Source organism: Nymphalis io, chromosome 19, assembly GCF_905147045.1.
Source record: "Nymphalis io chromosome 19, ilAglIoxx1.1, whole genome shotgun sequence".
Taxonomy (NCBI): Eukaryota; Metazoa; Arthropoda; class Insecta; order Lepidoptera; family Nymphalidae; genus Nymphalis; species Nymphalis io.
The window spans coordinates 1,517,558-1,538,143 of NC_065906.1; the positions used below are offsets into that span (position 1 = coordinate 1,517,558).

Below are 20,586 nucleotides of genomic sequence, written 5' to 3' on the forward strand. Positions count from 1 at the left end.
TTGATATCAAGATGAGCCAGATTAGTTTAAACCGGTTTAACTTTTTTTAGACAATTGTTTAATAAAGTCCTAAGTGGTATACGATATTCACGGTCTCTGGATAATTGTAATGATAGTTTTTATTGCCATGGACAATGGTTGAAAGGACTTATACAGGTTTTTTATGTTATATTCGAGAGGATTTGATTACGTTTTTATAACAGTGGTCGTTAGATATTAGATTACAGTTTTAGACTGTAATTTTTCTATTATTTTGCATATTCATAATATTTAATAACCCAAGATATGACCATGCCGTATTTATTTTAAAATTAAATGGTTTTATATAAATATTGCGACCTGGGTGATAGTAAAGTAATAGCCTGTAAATATACCACTTTTAACCACAGATCTACTTTCCTCTAGAAGAGAAGTCTTGGAGCTAATTCCAACATGCTGCTGCACCATGTGGGTTGTTGTGGCAGAATATCATAAGACGATTGCATGTTTTCTAACGATGGTTTACACCACTGCCGAGCACGAGATGAATTATAATTAAAAATCGACTAAATTCAGTGCAGTTTGCCTGGATTTCAACCATGTACGTGTTCTAACCACCGAGCCATTTGTCATGATAAGGAATTATTATTGTTTATTATTTTATTTGATAATAAAAATACAATATAATACAGTAACATATTCTGTAATTATTTGTAAAACTCTTACTTCATTCGAAAATATTTCGATCGGCTTATGTATACAGCAACGTTTGAGTACTTGTGAGTAAATAGATAAATGTTACAAATTCTCATATAAAACGTGTTACGCTCATCCAACAAATGCTATCAGCCATGACCGAATTACAAATAGATTTTAATAACGTCGACTGTGAAAGTTATCTTGAGTGAAATAATTATGAAACTTCAACGGCTTTCATTTATTTAAAGTGAAATAAATAAATTATATTTAAAATTTTGTACTTTGATATAGATATAATAACACAGCTGATAGCTACGTGTTATTAGGCCAGCGTACAGGACAGAATACAGAACAATTCTTCTAAAAAATAAACAGATGAAGCTGAGATGGCCCAGTGATTGGAACGCGTGAATCTTAACCGATGATCGTGGGTTCAAATCCGGGCAAGCACTACTGAATTTTATAGTGCATAGTACATAATTTTAATCCATACTTTAACATATGTAAAAAAACATTTAAATAAACGTAAATAAGTTTAAACAAAAACATTTAAATAAACGTAAATAAGTAATTTAAATAAACGTAAAAAAAAAGCCGAGATGGCCCAGTGGTAAGAACGCGTGAATCTTAACCGATGATCGTGGGTTCAAACCCGGGCAAGCACCACTGAATTTTCATGTGCTTAATTTGTGATTATAAATTCATCTCGTGCTTTACGGTGAAGGAAAACATCGTGAGGAAACCTGCATGTGTCTAATTTCACTGAAATTCTGCCACATGTGTATTCCACCAACCCGCATTGGAGCAGTGTGGTGGAATAAGCTCCAAACCTTCTCCTCAAAATGAGGAGAGGAGGCCTTTAGCCCAGCAGTGGGACATTCACAGGCTGTTTCGGTTCGGTCGGTTCGGAAATAAGTTAGTAATTAATAATTATAGGTAATCGTGCCATATAACCTCGAAACTATAAAACATTTAATATCAAAATATTATTTTATCAAGATGGCTAGGCAAGGTATTCAGATTAAGTGGTTAAAATAAGGTGATGTGTTGTGCGCTCTATAGGCTGCGGCGCCTTTGTGAGGGCCAGGCACCCCACTTCTTACAGTGGCGCTGGATTTTCGCTTTCAATAATCCTAATCTAGAAATTAAAACTACCTTGTACAAACGTCTATCGTAGTACCGAAAGGTCTATTAAGAATGTACTCGTATCACACGTTATGTGTCGGCACGTTACACGCGAGGCCGTGCCTATCAGTACCAGGAGTCTTTGTAAAAAAACCGGGACGCCCCATTTATTGTGCACTTACTGTCTTTCCCTTGAGCATTGCAAAGGTTTCGGTGGAAAGTTACCTCGCGCGTTGCCATGGCAACCACCGACAAACATCATAAACACTGTCAAACTCTTTCGTTCAATACGGAAGGGAGAAACGCTTCTGATTTTGGAAGTATCCAAGGGATGTACGACGAGACAGTGGAAGTGAATGCAAGAGAGATAGACAGTCCGCCGAGTTCTGACGAGGAAGCAGTGAAAGCAGCCATGGCCAAGTTCAACCCGCCCGTGAGACACACGGCAAGGCACGATTTTGATTCCGAAAGCGAAAGCGATTCGGGTCCTGAGAAGTTTGGAAATCTCTCTGACGAAGACCAGGTAATTACGAATTTATATTTATTTGATACTAGTATATTGTATTTTTATTGAATAAGATAGAAAAAAAACATCTAGTACTTAAGTATTAAGCAAATAATCGGAGCTACATGCGAATATTATTAAATTTGATATTATATATATATATATATTTTAGTCCCCAGAAAGAAAACCAGATCAAGAAACTTCTATAAAACAGACAGCTAAAGGGAACAGTGATTTGTCTAGACAGTCCAGCAAACGTCATGATTCTTCGAATTCAGGTATTCATAATGTGGTGTTACTTAATTATTTAATATTAGATTAGATTTTTATTTAGTTATTTAAAGATAAAATATATCGTAAGAAATTATTTAAGGAAGTGAAGTCATCTATTCGAACTCTAAGATATTCAGTTCTAAATAGGTTATTTAAATCATTTGCATAAGTATTTCAATTGTTTATTTATACAAAACGCATATAATTTTGCCATATCAGACACAGATAGTGCGGATGTGGGCGTAGAAGTCGCAGATCCTTTAGTAGGTGGTGGCAGTGGGAGACGGAGGGGGGTTGTGATTCCAGCGGAGGGTGCTTACGATCCGAAACAGTATCAGGACCTCAAAGTACCGCCGGAATTGGAGAATGTGTTCCAATACATTATGAAGTAAGTACTAATACAAATTTTGTTGTTACATTTTTATTTTAAATGTCGTTGAAATCGCATGATGAGAGTTTTTAAAAGTGTATAATATATAAGTGTAAGTAAATAATCCTGCAATTGTCAAACAACACAGGAGCAAAACTTAGCAATTGACCTGATCGTTAATTGCCACTTCTATATGTATACCTTGAAAAAAAAACACAAATTCCTGCTGAAATACGACAATACAGAGCATTGCCGTGTACAAGTATACAAGTTCACAAAGCATATAATATAAGCATATCATTCTATGAGACATTTTAAGAACTTTTACGCGTACGTGTGAACGGAAACAGTACAATGTCCTATGATAAGCGTTTGTGTAAATAAATGATTGTTTTCATTTATATTCGCCTGTGAAAGAAATAAGATAACGATGCGCTTTGATTCGAGCGTCTTAAGAAGTTAGAAAAAGTTAGATAACATTTTTACTAATTTCTTATAATATACACCACGACGTAGCCTCGTAATTAATATTTCTGAAATCTACAATTTGTTTCCATTGAGCCATCTCGTCTGTTTCTTTTATACTACTCGAAAAACATACAATTACAATTTCAAAGGTACACGCCACAAAAGATTGACATAGAATTCAAGCTACAGCCGTTCGTCCCGGAGTACGTGCCGGCGGTGGGTGACACGGACGCTTTCATCAAAGTGACCACTCCGGCGACTGGTTTGCGCGGTGAGCCGCTCGCCGAATATGCCTTGGAACATATTGACAATCTTGGTGAGCGTTAATAAGCCTTGATCAGTCCGCGGACGGGGTGGGAAACGGTGACGCGACGCTGGCATGACAGCGGCGCGTTGTCTTCTATGAGTTTTCATATTAGTATTCACGCAAATGGTGGGACGTCCCTTCACGTGACGGCACTGTGTGTGACGTGTTCTATATTAACTAGAAGACTGATTCCCCTCACGTGACATCACCGCCCCGTTCCGCCCGCTGTCTGATCCTACCATTGTACTATTTTATAATAACATTTCAATTGTTTTACAATGTAACAAAATAACACTATTTAAAGTTGGCTTCCTATTATTATATCTGGAGTTGAATGGGGAAAGTATAATAATAATTAATAATAGTTAGCTTATATTATATATAATACAATGTATATATTAAAAGATAGATAATGTGCTTAATATCAACTACTTATATATTATATATAAATACTAATAAAAAAATATAACATTTTTGTATTTTTTTATTCGTCGCAGGTTTAACAGTTTTGGACGAGCCAGCTGCAGAGCAAAGCGACTCGGCTTTATTACATCTCCAGCTGCGAGCTATTTCGAAAACCACAAGCGCAAAGTCTACTGTGGTAATTTTTGTTATGTATATATGTATAATTATAACAATAGTAAGAAATCTACAATAAAAATTTAAAATATAGTAAGTTATAAATTTTCTACGCTTACTTTTTTTATATTTAAGTGTTTTTTAAGCGCGATTGCCGGTAAAGTAAACGAAAGTGCTTTATATTATGCGAGTGTGTGAGTTTGCATACTTTTTATAAGCAGGAAGAGTAGATGAAGATAAATAAGCGTTACACATACATGTACTATGTATCATTGTCAGAAAACCATAATTATTAAATTTATCAAACAATAACATTTTAACTGTAATGTGTAACGGTACCGACGAGTTAACAAAAGTATATAAATAAAGGAGGAGATAAAGATAAAAAAGCGTTAAATATAGTATATTATTGTCACTATGACTTTTGTCTTGTTTATTCAACTATCCGCTATTTACGTGTTAATCGTTCCAGAGTTATCCGACATACCCTACTCACACGTACCCTTGTTGCTAATCTAATCAAAGATATTACGATAAAACCATAGACAATTTAGTGCTTTTTAATTATTTGACATATTCCTTACATATGACTATAATATATAGTAAATGCGATTTTTAAAAACTAGGTAATATTAAAATCTTTATTATAATTTATAATCAAATCCACTTATTTACTTATATTCAAAGTCATTTTTTCGCAAATCCTCTAATAAATATATATTATAGACATAAAATTTAAGGTCAAAGTAGCTTATTACCTCTCCTGCCATTCGAATCGTCTTTATCTTTAAAAAGAACTTTTGATTCTTGTTTTACGTTTAATAAAGGTGTTTATAGCCCATAGAAAAACCCTCTTGTGCGTAAATACACTGATAATCGTGCCCTTTGGAGCAATGTTCATGTTCTCGTCCCGGCTAAGTATTAAATAGGACGATAATAGAATTAAATTAATGGGAACCGACTGTTTAGTTTACGGTCTATTTTTATACATTCGAGTTTGTGCCCACGAAATGCTTCGGTGCATATAAATTTATGATAGATGAATTGAATTGAACACAACCATACCATATCGTTCTATTAATTATAATATCCTAGGATATTATTCACACACGGCCATCTGATCCCAAACTAAGCAGAGCTTGTACTATGGAAACCAAACAACTGATATACTACATACACTACTTTTCTTTTGTAAATATATATTTATATAGATAATTACACCCAGACTCAGGACAAACAGATATGTTCATGCGCACAAATGTCTGTCCTGGGTGGGAATCAAACCCGCAACCTTCGGCGTGAAAGGCAAGTATCTACTAACCTCACTAACGGGCCCGTCAATTACCTACTATTTCTGTAAGGAATATGTCTAATTAATATTAAAGTAGTAGTATATATATATATACATATATTGATGTTTTGTGGCCGTCGAAAAACACCCCTATATTTTGTCATTAACGTGAGTGCAGCACATTATTGTTGAGGCAGTAGCCATTTACAGCGTCCGTTGCGATGAATTTAAAAGGGCCCTAAATTATTCTCGCTCGACTTTGATAAGCAACTAGTGCTGATTAAGCCCACGATGATGAAACTAACGATCTTATATGACCCGATACTAGCATGTCGAAATAATGTACTTTTAAAACTACTCTCATAAAAGAATGTTGTCTTGTTGTACGAGGACTTTGATAAGGCTTCGAAATCATAAAGGATTATTTGTAGAATGTATTAATATTTAGCATTACGCAAAAGAGTAAACCAAAGACTTAGGATAATGTCAAATCTTTAAAAATTAGTAAATTGTCTATGATCTCATCTTGATATCTTTCATATAGTTGTATAAACAAAGACTAATATTAACAATAATATAAACACTGTTTAAATTGCAGTTGTTTTTTAGTTTTTATTTATTTACTAACATCATTTAAATATGTACTAACATTACACGAACTGAAATAACCATATTTCTTTTTATCGATTAAAGTTCACGATTTCTGTAGGGCTATACTGTCTTACAGAATAAACTCGAAACTCACCGCAGAAAGCGGCCGTGAAATGTCAGAAAGTGATATGCGACATTGACCGTAATAATCATAACATTTGAAGAATACACGCATCAAAATAGTATATCACGATAAGTCGGTTGTCAACATTTCACGGATGCTTAATGAAAATTGAAAGTCGAGTTCTCACAGAATATCACTGATCCGCTTGGTGGGGCTAAAGAATCGAACATTTAATTTAAGCATTTCACTTTGAACTCGAGCAATACAAAACAATATATATAGACGAGCCAAGTGGGGTTATTAGTTTATCTCTTTATATTCACAGTTAACAAGGAAGATAGATAATGCAGAGAAGAACCCGAAGGCGATCGAGCGCTGGGTCAAGGACGTGAGTGAATTGCACTCTGCCAAACCGCCACCCACCTTCACCTACACGAGGTACGGTTCACATAAAAATATCTTGATAGAATACACGTTGACAAACAATTACGTGGGTATAATAAGTACCTATATATATAACTCATCTATATCTTAACTACGAAAATACATCTGTATTTTATGTTACGTTTTGATTTTATAGTTTCTTTTGTAAATTTTAAATACAATATTTTTTAGATAATGTTAATTTTTGTAGCTGACAGTACAATGTGATCATTGTCGCCGTGCTGCCGCCAGTTAACAATGTAATTGTCGTTGTATTCAGCAATTGTATTTTTATTACAAGCTTTTATTTAATTTCATCTGTACGTCGAATCTTGCAACTGAATTCGTCATCATAATTTTGTCATGTGCATTTTCTAACAAATTATCTAATTATGTCTATTCTTTCGTTTTTTGTTTTGTCTTGACGCTGAATTGTGTTAAGTTTTAGATGAGTTAGAACAAAAGAGCCAAGATGGCTTAGTTGTTAGAATACATGAAATCAAGATAGTAGGTTAATATCCGGCCAATCAAAATTGAGTTATCAAGTACTGAAGTATATATAATGAATCTCGTGCTCGGCGTTACAGAAAAACACCGTGCGGAAACCTGCATATCCTGCTATGCTCTGTGAGCTGTCTGCAAAACAGGAGGCTTATGTCGTTCAGTTGAATATTTACTTTAAAATGGTGCTGAAGATTGTTGACAAGCTTAGAAGTTATTTTGAATTGCATTTCACCTGATCTATTGTTCACCAACGTACTGTACATATGTCCGTAGTCAAATTGACGTCAACGAATAACTTAGTCATGATCCAATTTTTATTCAAAATCCAATGTTCCATTACGTACTATTGAAACGTTAAACGAACGTGTACTTATGCGATTAATCATAATTACCATAAGTAACAGAATAACCATTTTTTTTAAATAACATTTTTGGATTCTTCATTTAAAATTCAATAATCAGTAATAATAATGAAATTTCCTTCGATGTTGAACGCGAACAATAAGTTACTTATTTAAAACAAGCTTTCTAATTTAATATCATAATAGGAAGATGATGAAATCTACTTTCTCAACATATATATAGCCATTTGGACATGTAACGTCTTATTATGGGGCGTGGTAATGAGAAGTATTAGAGCGTAAAGCGTCATGATATATATACCATTGTGGTCGCGCGAGAAATATTCGTATTATTTTGATTATCTTACTCTTTATGTCTCTTGAAGAGATTGGAGCTCTCGACTGTTGTTTTATTTAATCTTGTCATATGGGAATGGGAAGAACTTTTTCTTATTAAAGATAATAAGGCATGTAGACTTTACGAACTTAATTAAAAAGTCAATTTGCAGTTTTGCACGTTTTTTTTGTTTAACTATTTTAATGAAAAAGGCATAGATAATCTACTATCCAGCCTGAGACTCTTCACAAATGAGATTGAATAATAAATAAAAATGATAATTAAGAATTTTATTTTTCAGTAAGATGCCTGATATAGACAACCTGATGGAGGAATGGCCAGACACTATGGAGGATACGTTGAATGAGGTTGGCTTCCCTCCCGCCAACATCGATTGTTCACTATCGCAATACATAGATTTAGTCTGTGCTCTATTTGACATTCCGGTGCAAGGTGACACTCTCAATGACAGGATACAAGCTCTGCATTTGTTGTTCAATTTGTATTCTGCTGTCAAAAATTCACAGTTGTACGCTGAAAGGGAAAAGGAAAAAGAAGGAGTGGGAGGTTAAAATAAAATTAAATGTATACTGTTGGTTATTAATCTGTATACAGTGAAAGTATTAATGGGTATATATATATTTATAAACAATGTTTTTGGGATTAACTTATTATATACGTTGTATTGAAATAAGTAATTACATATTTTTTTAATTAATGTTTTGAAAAATAAAAGCTTAGGTCTTACTTTGGCAATTGTTTATTTACAAATTTTACAATATTTTAGACAAAAATATACACTTGCTATTTCTTTAGTTTAGCCTCTACGTAAAATTTAACACAAATTATAATAACGAAATACATTTTTTATGAAACATCTCGTGCCTCGTCCTCCAGCATTTTGAATGATTACTATCGTTTAAAAAACATTTTGTATTTAAAAAAAAAGTAATTTTATATGGTGTTTAGTTAAACATCAAGAAGGTATATATTTTTTTTAATTTAAGGGAATTAAATATATTTCTATTATCGAATTTAGAAATTTGTAGTAATAATGCACGGTTATAACTATCGAAAGTTTATCGATACTTACTTAGACATTAATAATCACAGCATCTGATATCGATAGTAGCGTTAATATCGATGCTATGATTAAAACTATCTGTCATACATGACAATTATCGAATTTCTAATCGATATTTTTCCGCTACTATTTGAATTGGTCGTTTGAATATTTGGTCAATCGGTAATCATTGTTTTATTAAAAAAAAACAAGCATTTTGAACGCTAAAATGTTTTTGTAGAGTTATATAATTTATCCTATTGATGATATGGATTTAATGGCGGTTGGACGGTAGATAAACATGAAACATAGGGACTGAAATATATCTTAAATTACAAAACTAATTACCTGATTATGAAGCATATTAAGGCCTCATTTTAGTGGCAAGGCTTGCTGTGACAATTTATGACGTATCGTCTCGTAATCTAGTGATGTATACTTCTATGGAGACTTAACGTGTGTGACATGTGTCAGTTTGCCCGTCAGCTGACGAAACAATAGACGAAGGTGTAACCTTTACAAATCCTATGTGACATTGGCGAAATAATCTGTGCCCGTTTCGCACAACTAAATACTAAGTATTCAATTTAATCTTTAAAAAGTGTCATAATCTGGTTTTAATATAATCAATGCATTTGATGAACATTCTTAGATTTTCTAAGTTTAATTTCGAACAAAATGGAGCTCAATACCGTATAGTAGGCATCGAGTAATAATAATATTATAATTTGTATATTTTATGTATCAGCGATCACGATTAAGCAAAGACCTTAAATCAGTAGTGGCATATTAGCTATATATCACTTATATATTTAAATGTAGTTGAATCGTTGTTTAAGGCAGTTCTCAATATTTTTGAAGCTGGTAACATTAAATCTTGATTATTGAAACGTTTACGTTACGTAAGACTATTATGATTATAAAAAAACTTAATGTTTTACGGGAACTACATGTGACTTTACAAAGTGTACTTTTATAAATTCATCATATACGTTATATAACATAGATAATGTGATACTGTTTTTATTTAGTGTACTTAAATCAATCATGGAACACTTGAAGTGACGTCACGGAGCTCTTGAGAGAGAGATTGAGAACCGCTGGCCTGAGTCAATATTAAAATAACCATCTACATTATGCTTATATGACGATTCCTCTCATTCACTAAAACATTACTTTTGCAATTGAGATCAATGAGATTTGTTTATATTAAGAAAATATATTCAACAAAATCCTATTCATTTCTCAAGTAGCCTTACCTTATTGCAAATTATGTTCTTTTGAGGTTATGAAATAAAACCACTAACTAAATTGAATGAGATAAGGCTTCTTTCACACAATAAAAAAATATCGTATATTATGTTATTTTCAATAGTTTAATTTTACTATGTCACAAAATAGATGTATTTTATGTATTCTTTTATTGGAAGACCCTTGATAATGACAAATGTTTAACAACGAAGGCCGATTAATTATATTAATTTTATTTATAATAGACATCAAATTGGAACTATAATTGTATCTAGTGCCTGAATTAAGCTACGTTATCGTGAATAAAAAAAAAAACAAAATGTTATTGTAACTTATTCGTTAATACTTAAAATTTACTTATTTATATTATTTACAAAACTTAGCGTATTCACAAAGCATTTATCACAGTTGCATACATTGCACCCACACTCTTAATTGATCTTATGTTTACTTTATATATATATATTATAAACATATCATTTATTACATTTATTTTGAAAATTATATTGAAGTTATACATTAAATAATATACATACGCCATTTGAAACTGATTTATAGGAACAATTGCATGTTTATTTTTTTAAATTTATAAGTGCCCAAAGTGTAAATAAAACAGTTTAACTATTCTATAAAAAGCAAAAATATAAATAAATCAAGAAAATAAAAGCAATTAAAGACTAGCTATTACACAGTTACAATAAAATATTATGAAAAAAAAAAACATAACCTACAAATCTTCACAACTTAATATAATTTGTCTTTTAAATACATCACTAAATAATATACACAGATAAAAAAATATCAATCAATACATTTTTTTTAAATCCCTTTATTAGAAATTGTATAAAGAATAATATTGATAACTTCAAAAGAATAAATAGTTTTTAGGTTTTTCGGCAGTATAGTTAAAAAAAAATAAATGCTACCAAGTTTTAAAGTAATAAAAAATAAAAGTAACATGAAATTAAGATTTGATTTTTGATTATGGGATTTTATTATATAATTGTATGACGTAATGATATCTGAAGAGTTGGTCTTTTATAATATGACGTTATAATGCCGGGGTTGCTCTGGGTTGTATTAATTGGCCCAACATGAGTTTAATCTCACTTAAGATGGCACTTAAAGAAGAATCCTACGGTCGGGAGATATTTAATTTTATCATGTATCGTATTATTAATTTCATGGCAAATGCTAGCGAATTAATATTTCGTAATAATCGTGGTACAAAGACGTATCTGCAACTCTTAAATACAGTAGATACTAGTAGGGATAGCGTCTTTTAAGTTTCGATGTGTTTTTCTTATTATAATTACTGACCTTTCAATGTGGTGAATCTTCGTATATAAACACACAGAGACATTTACCGATCACTTAAGACGTTCCTTATTATATATTTCACATTTATAAAGGAAAAATTAGGAACGCCTTACACCAAATTGAATGCCATTTGTGTATTTTTGGAAACACATCACGATGCCGTGAGCAGGCGCGGATCCTGCCCCCAAAAAAGGTTGGGTCATGTTCACCGAAAACCGGCTAAATGTTAGTCTGACATCGGTTTTACTTTACATTGCATTCCTACAAAGGAGAAGTTTAAAATATGTTTGCAGAGACCAATAGGCACTTCTGTCGACCTCAATTGGAATCGTGGGCATAGGCGTAAGGCGATGTGCATCCATTTAAATACTCACAATGCTACGTTCGGAAATCTGTGAAATCAAAAGCACTGACCTCCATAGTGTCACCGGTACTTTTGCTTTCCGTGTGTGATTTTTGGTTCAATACAGGAATGAATAAGTACCAAAAACTGAGTGAAAAATTTGACGGAACACAGTTTTGGGTTAGCTGGGATTGAGTTAAATGTGAGTAATATATACGCGGCAGTAAGTGTATAATTTTATGTTTACGTGAATAATACTTTAATAGTTTTCAAAACAGTCTTCGCCCTACGACTGTGACGATTTAGTCTCATTGATAATATTTGTGTGTCAATCGTTTTGTTAATATTTGCGAATTGATGTCCAAGTCTGAAAAAAGGTCTTCTATCACAGAATCGTAAATCTTTGTGCCGTTTTTTCAATTTTTTTTCTCTTTACAAACAATTTATTTTAATTACGTTATTTCAGATATTAATTACAACTAATCATAAGTTCTCGTGTAGTTAGTGAATTTAATGAAACGTCTAATCTTCTAATTATCTTATTTTGCGACGTGGTACAAAGTGTCGCCAGAATATAAAAACGTTTTGCTTCAGTTAGAGTATTTGTAATAAAACACGCAATTACATATTAAAACAATACCGTTTGATAAAGGTATATTGAAATTATGCACAAACTTGCAAACAAGATTTTAAAAATAGTAACATCAATTATAGCCCTGTTTCTTAATTATATCGTGATTTAGTAAATAGTATCGCAAGTCTATTTTAAATGCAATTCACTTAAGGTCATTTATTTGCGCATTGTATTACTCCATACAAAACAAAACAAATAAAAATTTAATAATTCAAAATCATTTGTTTTAAAAAATAATAATTATGTCATTACGAATCATTCAAACACAACCTATTTCGAAATGTTAATCGTTTAAATCGATTGCAAAATTCAAATAATCGATTGTTTTAAATATATATCGAAATCGTTTTTATTTTGCCATCAGTTGGGCTATCCTGTAATAACAAACTCGAAACTCAAAGTGGAAAACGATCGTGAAATGTCAGAAAGTAATATGCGACATTGACCGTAATAATCATAACATTTCAAGAATACACGCATCAAAATAGTATATCACTAAAGTCGGTTGTCAACATTTCACGGGTTTTCACTTCAGAGAGTTCTTATAGAATCGCCCTACAGGTCAGGTCAAGTTGAATACTGTTCTTCAATAACCATTGGGAGTATGCAATGAAAATATAACTCATAATGATTGATGACAATTGTTTGAACATTAATCGATTTTAAATGCTAATCTAGAAGGTTAGACGTTTCGTAACGAATTCATTTTTACGCTGACCGTACTTACTAATAGCTAGTGATAGTGGAATAAATTTAGGAGGCGTCTGTTTAGAGGGAACGGCTGCTTGAGCTCCGATAGGGGTTCCTCCTCGTTGCGGATGCAGAAGTAGCTTGTGATCACGCTCCGGCATATTGGGCACTTGTCTAATTTAGCTGAAATAATAATATTTATTATTAATATACATATAATAGGCGTTATATATGTCTCGAATCTGTTAATTCTGCTAGCCCGTCTGGGTATCACCCACTCAACACATATTCTAAAGCCCAGCAACAATGCCAAGCGTTGAACTCTTCAACGCTTGGCATTGTTGAAGGTTAGTGAGCCATTGTAACAGGGACATAACATCTTAGTTCTCAAGGTCGGTGGCGTGTTGACGACGTAACGAATGGTTAATATATTTTTACAGTGCCAATGTCTATGGGCGGTGTTGACTCATTATACACTCTATCATTCAAGCTATCATCTTTATTATTCAAAAAAATAAATTGTAATTAGTTTATTTTAATTATTATAATATATAAATTGTTAATAACGCTAAGTAAAATACATAATGTTGCCGACGATGGCCCAGTGGTTAGAACGCGTGAATCTTAACCGATGATCGTGGGTTCAAACCCGGGCAAGCACCACGGAATTTTCATGTGCTTAATTTGTGTTTATAATTCATCTCGTGCTTGACGGTGTAGGAAAACATCGTGAGGAAAAGCCTGCATGTGTCAAATTGTATTGAAATTCTGCCACATGTGTATTCCACCAAACCCCATTGGAGCAGCGTGGTGGAATAAGCTTCAAACCTTCCCTCAAAAAAAAGAAAAGGAGAGGTGGCATTAGCCCAGCAGTATGACATTCACAAGCTGTTATTGTTATTGTTAAATACATAATAACTTTCAATACAATAAATAGAAGTACATTATTTAAGCTTGGGAGCGACTTCAGTTTTGTCGTGCATTCAAAACCTTTTAATAAGAAACCGAAATTACTTTGTCGATTACTATTACTTAGATTATCCCCACGGCATGAACACTCCCTTGATCTATACTAACAAATGTGGAGACATTTGCGGAAGACGTGCTGCGCGTTTAGGTGAAGATTTTAGTATATAATATTATTATATACGCAGTTGCGTTTTACAGATTCATCCGCTTTAAATTTAGACAATTGACAAGTGTGTTACAAGATATATTTATTTATTTTATTATTTTGTTCATATTGCATGAATTTTTAGTAAAATCTATCATTTTAATTTTATTTGTTAATTTCTTATTATCAATATTATTTTAGTTGTTACCGTTGTGCCACAAACTACTATGTAATGAATTTTAATTTCGAGCCGGTTGGCGTGGTTGGTAGATACTTGCGTTTCACGCCGAAGATTGTGGGTTCGATTCCCACTCAGGACAGACATTTGTGTGAATGAACATGTCTGTTTGTCATGAGTCTGGGTAATTATCTATATAAGTATGTATTTATAAAAGAAAAGTAGTATATGTAGTATATCAGTTGTTTGGTTTCCATAGCACAAGCTCTGCTTAATTTGGGATCAGATGGCCGTGTGTGAAAAATGTCCCAGGATATTATTAATTTTTAATAATGTAAATTTAGTAATAGTAATAAATTTTTTAATTTGATAATCTTATACGTACTTTGTAACTGTTTGTCTTCCTAATTATAAATAAATAATAAACAGTTACGAAACAAAAACAATAATAATAAATATTATTGTACGTCCGATAATGGCCCTAACATTATCCTCACCAAATGGGTGTGCAAAGGTCGCTGGCGAAGGTTTAGAGTTTAAACTGCTGGCATTGGCACAGATGCGATCGGATGCGTACGACGAGTTCGGAATACTGATAGCATTATGAGCTCATAGGAGATAGCGTTTGGCGTTTTAAATTTGACCTTATTATATATTACAAAATATACTTCGTTAATAGATATAAATGGGATACTATATATTTGGTTTGAAAATAAAGCAAAATAAACTTTTATAACTTGATATAACTATAACTTGATATATATAATTCGTGATCATCATTAATTTGCGTTAAAAATTATTTCCGAGAAATTCGCAGTAGTAGGCCGAAGTTTTATAGTTGGAAGTCTACACATGTGTCTCGGAAAACACGTAAAGTTGCTGGTCTTGTCTGAACTCTCCGGTCGTGTCGTAATACTGTCGCATCGAATTTTTTGAGTAATGGAATAGAGACACACACTCGAGCACTATATCTCCCGCGCAGTTGGCTATTCGTTAAGAATGGCGACTGTGACCAAAATCGCTCCCTTTATTATCATGATATTTAACGTTTATTCAAGACCCGTGTTCATCCCGATAATCATTTGATTTAATTAAAATATCATTAGTTGACAACATATTCTCCATATTGTTAAAAAAACGCATATGTATGTATATTACTGATTTCAAAATTAATATTATAATTTATCATCTGTAAAGACATTTCTCAAAGGGTAAAAGTGGGTATTAATTGAAGGACTTTATAATTATAACAATTATAAGATTTAATATATGTAGAAGCTATTTGACCCGATCGTTTTATATTTTTTCAAAAGATCAACAAGGAACAAATAATCAATTTTTCATACGAATAACTAGCGGAACACTCACTCAAAATTTCATCCAAATCGGTCCTGCTATTTAGGAAGAGATGAAAAACACACGTACAGAAGAGATATATATATATATATATATTATCATCTTAATATATAGTATATTAAGATAATAAAATTAAACATATGCTATTAATAAACCGAATCTTTTTATTCCCTCAAAGTAGGAACTACACTTAAAACTACAATTAAAAAAAAAACAAAGAATAATTTGAAAACGTGACACAACGAGTACAAAGGTATAAATAACCCATGACTGTCGCTAAGCTAGAACTCGTGACCGCTTCCTCTTTATACTTCGGCGACGCAGATCATCGGTTCACGGATCGAATACATAATGCGAATACATGCATATTGTTATATATTATTGTTGTATATTTAACACAGTGTGTACAACGTATAATAACAACATTTAAATGTCCCATCGCTGGGCTAAGACCCTCCCTCGGAAGATTGGAGCTTATGCGCTTGTCTGATCTCGCTGGAAATATCTCCCACATGAAGTAGAGAGTATGAGGGACTCGCTGGCGCCTAGAACATCCAGTGCACCGGATTACCCAGTAAAAACCAGCTGTACCCTCTCCGGAGAGCGTTACAGGATCGCTATGAGCTTATGCGCTTTTCTAATGCTGGTTGATAATGAGTTATGTGTACTATTTTAAATTTTACAATGATACACAAATTGTAGTAGTTAGTATTTAAAAATATTATAAAAATAACCGTAAAAATTCAGCATCCTATTTCAGAAAAGTTATAACATGAACTAAAAATATATACATATTATGGTTTGTTGAGTTTCGAATACAGTTTAATGTGAGGAATATTTAGAAAAAGTGCGAGTGAGACAGAAGCTATAGCTACACGTCCTAGCTTCGCACGATTAGGATACAGAAAGGTTCGACATAAAACGTTTGCATTGAAGAACAAATGTGCGAATATTTTTTTTCCGGACCTTTCGGCATCTTCGAGACCTTTCGCGGAACGACCCTTTATTGTATGTTGACCCTTTATCGTCGAGTGCTTTATTCTATGTTGTATGTGTATTTATTTTAATCGCAAAATCCTTTTTAAAATATTTTACACCAACATATACAAATTGAACTTTTTGTATGGATATTTTCAGGATTATTTCCCAATGTGTCGAGCATGCAAAAAGAAAAGAGAAACAAGAATTTGATTGTACAGCCTTTCAATCAACATGGCGAATATTTTCGCGGAACGACCCTTTATTGAAATATTTCATCACAATCAGATTATTTAAAAACGAATTGATAACGAACATCAAAGAAACACACGTTATCACTTAAGGCATGCGTGGAACACATAAATATTTGACATTAAATACTTATATCCTTGCTAATATTATAAATGTGAAAGTGAGTTTATTTGTTTGTATGTTTCTTTAACGTATTAACTACTAAACCGATTATTTAATTTAGTTTTAGTTTAAAACTAATATTAAAAAAGTAAAATTTATTTAGGTATTAATTATAAAGATTTTTCTCCAGCAGGACGTTTATTTATTTATTTTTATTTATTTTGGACAACCAACAGTAGATACACAGTAGATATATTTGACGAGCCGGTTGGCGTGGTTAGTAGATACTTGCCTTTCACGCCGAAGGTTGTGGGTTCGATTCCCACCCAGGACAGACATTTGTGTGCATGAACATGTCTGTTTGTCCTGAGTCTGGGTGTAATTATCTATATAAGTGTGTATTTACAAAAAAAAGTAGTATATGTAGTGCATCAGTTGTCTGGTTTCCATAGCAGAAGCTCTGTACAAGCTTAATTTCGGATCAGATGGCCGTGTGTGAAAATTTTTCCAGGATAGTTAAACAGAGGATAAAAAAGTTTTTGGCAAATGCTCTATTAATTATAGGTTATCATTCGTAAAAATGAAGCCGAGATGGCCCTGTGGTAAGAACATACCTATACCATATATAATTCATCTCGTGCTTTACGGTGAAGGAAAACATCGTGAGGAAACCTGCATGTGTCTAATTTCACTGAAATTCTGCCACATGTGAATTCTACCAACCCGCATTGGAGCAGCGTGGTGGAATAAGCTCCAAACCTTCTCCTCAAAAAGAGGAGAGGAGGCCTTTAGCCCAGCAGTGGGACATTCACAGGCTGTTACGGTTACGGTATCATTCGTAAAACCATCACATTTTAAATGGTCATTTAATAAAGTTAATCATAACAATCGTATCGTATCGACATTTCCCTGTGGATGTCCTGCTTACTTTAGTATTTTATCATTCATCGTTAATCATTTCAAGTTATTACGCGTGTGATAAAAACGACACAGCTTTCAGTCTACGTCATAGTTTGTTCACAAGATTTACGACGTGATAGATAATTTATAAATACTTATAAGCACACACACACAATCAGACATCGTTTTAACGCTTCTAAATATGAACATTTTTTGCATCGATTTTTATAATTTTCACATGTTATATTGTTTATTAAGAAAGTTACACTGCTTTTGTTATTTTCTATTATATGTTTTTTTTTTGGTGCGTCAAAACAACACCATGGACTGATAAGGGTTAATATCCTCAAAATGCATATATACGATTACTTTATTTCTTCTATTACATAATAGAAATGGGATATTTTCCAAAATTTGGTCTTTCATAGATCGGTATTATTGTAACTTTTAAATGGAAGTTAGAAGCTACGAAAATAGCCTCGAAGCCTAACAGCTGTCGACAAAACTGCGTTCAAATAAAAATAATACTTTTGGACAGACGTAATAGTTATAGATGTAGCCGGATTTTATTTGGATCGTTTTGAAATTAATTTTATGAAATTATAAAAACTGTTAGTGATTTAATTTTATAATTTATTTGATCGATAATATAGTATTGTATATTTTAATAATTGTAAATATTGATTATTATGTCTGAAATAGAAGCTATTAATAGAAACGCCTTAAGCTGAGCTTAATATGGGTAGGCCCATATTATGTTCAGCTTAATGTGAAAGATGCTTGGGCTGTTGCCGTCCCCAATAGCTTTACTGTTGATTTAGGGGAAAACCGTTACTTTGGTAAGTTTTAGGCGTTATGTTTTCCGACGTGATTAAGAAGCATTGCTATTTCTCTGCTAATTATACATAAATCCTATCGAATTTTATATCTTTATTTAAAACCGGATATTTTATGTAAGTGTTTTTTTGTCAATAATTTATTAGAGTTGTCATTGTTTGAATATAATTCCCACATGTAAACATTTACGATTTAATTAAATCAACACGAGGGATCAGGGAGTTGATGTTGAGTGTAGACAATGCTTAGTATGCATAATATAATCAAAATTATGCATATATTCGAATTGTATGTTAAAACGAAACAGTTTAACGGTGTATAATTTTATCCGTTGTAACAATGACACGAGGTCAGCGACGCTATTTTGTAAAGGTTCCCACGGTGCGTGATATTACGGACGGACGCCGACCGGCCCGCAGCGACGCAAGACAGAGTACCATCGTGGAATCACAGACAAGTCCGTAGCGGTGCGTCGGTGACTTCAAAATGTGAATACTTGTTCGAAGCGGCAGCAGTAAGTTCTCTTTCACTTTGCATTTTGGAATGAAAAAATATCTTCGTATCTCAAGGCCCACTGACTGTTGACTGACTGTGACGTTGGAAGAGCCGGTCGTGTTTAATAACTGGTGAAGCATGGGCTCTTTGTAAATATTTGCTTAATATTTATATATCTTAAGCTTTTATTGTCGAGTTGAACAGTTGCTGATCGATCTACTACCACAAAAATGGTTTGTTGGCTATAATGTAACCGCCGATAAACTGCCACTGTTAGCGACTGACGAGATAGCGGTGGCACGCGAAGGACCTAGTCTCGTACCACTAGTGAAGTGTGACTTCCATGCCTGGCAGAGCGGGTTTGATGAGCTGAACCCATTCGAGTACACACAAATATTTCACCCCTATGAGTGGTCGCGTCCCTTAAACGCGTCTCTTTCCAACTTTTTTATCGTCAAATACAATCACTTGCCATTTATATTCATATACGTTGTAGCAATAAATCGTCTCGAAAATTCTCTAAACTAAGGCATATTACTTGATGAGGAATTAGTGATTCAAAGTTTATCGCGTTATTTTATTTTGTAATTTTTATTTATATATAAATGTTAATTGTATTTAACTAGAAGTATATTAAGAATCCTATTATCCTATTATATATGCTATTATAACAATAACTGAAATGTACATAAAGATATTAAATTGAATTAATTACTTCACGTTTCTTTTGATGTTAATCTTTAATCGTATTTTATTAAATAAATCTTATAATTTAAAGTGCACCGTTTAAGTGCAAATAGGTATTTTTTTTATAGAATAGGAATGTGGACGAGCATATGGGCCACCTGATAATAAGTGGTCACCAAACGCCCTTAGACATTGGCATTGTAAGAAATGTCAACCATCGCTTATAGTCAATGCGCCACCAACCTTGGGAACTAAGATTTTATGTCCCTTGTGCCTGTAATTACACTGGCTCACTCACCCTTCAAACCGGAACACAACAATATCAAGTATTGCTGTTTTGCGGTAGAATATCTGATGAGTGGGTGGTACCTACCCAGACGAGCTTGCACAAAGCCCTACCACCAGGTAACTGCGATTTGTAAAGTAAGATTAAATTATTTAATTAGTTCAAATTTTGAATTCCTCCTGAC

General features: G+C 32.9%; 2 protein-coding genes across 3 annotated transcripts in view; one reads left to right on the top strand and one right to left on the bottom strand.

Moving 5' to 3' along the window:
• The first annotated feature begins 2,088 nt into the window (after positions 1 to 2,088).
• On the top strand, positions 2,089 to 8,568 carry LOC126776063 (intraflagellar transport protein 46 homolog). Its single transcript, XM_050498333.1, has 7 exons — positions 2,089 to 2,326; positions 2,481 to 2,586; positions 2,801 to 2,969; positions 3,569 to 3,735; positions 4,224 to 4,327; positions 6,637 to 6,749; positions 8,218 to 8,568. Exons 1-7 carry the CDS (start codon positions 2,135 to 2,137, stop codon positions 8,486 to 8,488), a joined length of 1,122 nt encoding a protein of 373 aa, XP_050354290.1. The 5' UTR covers positions 2,089 to 2,134; the 3' UTR covers positions 8,489 to 8,568.
• A 2,544-nt stretch (positions 8,569 to 11,112) lies between these two features.
• Positions 11,113 to 20,586, bottom strand: part of LOC126776217 (cell growth regulator with RING finger domain protein 1-like) — a 43,332-nt gene continuing 33,858 nt past the window's right edge. For both annotated transcript variants that reach the window (XM_050498529.1, XM_050498528.1), the window contains exon 7: positions 11,113 to 13,400. In XM_050498529.1, the coding sequence (XP_050354486.1) occupies positions 13,261 to 13,400 (140 nt within the window). In that variant the 3' untranslated portion in view covers positions 11,113 to 13,260. The remainder of the gene's footprint in view (positions 13,401 to 20,586) is intronic.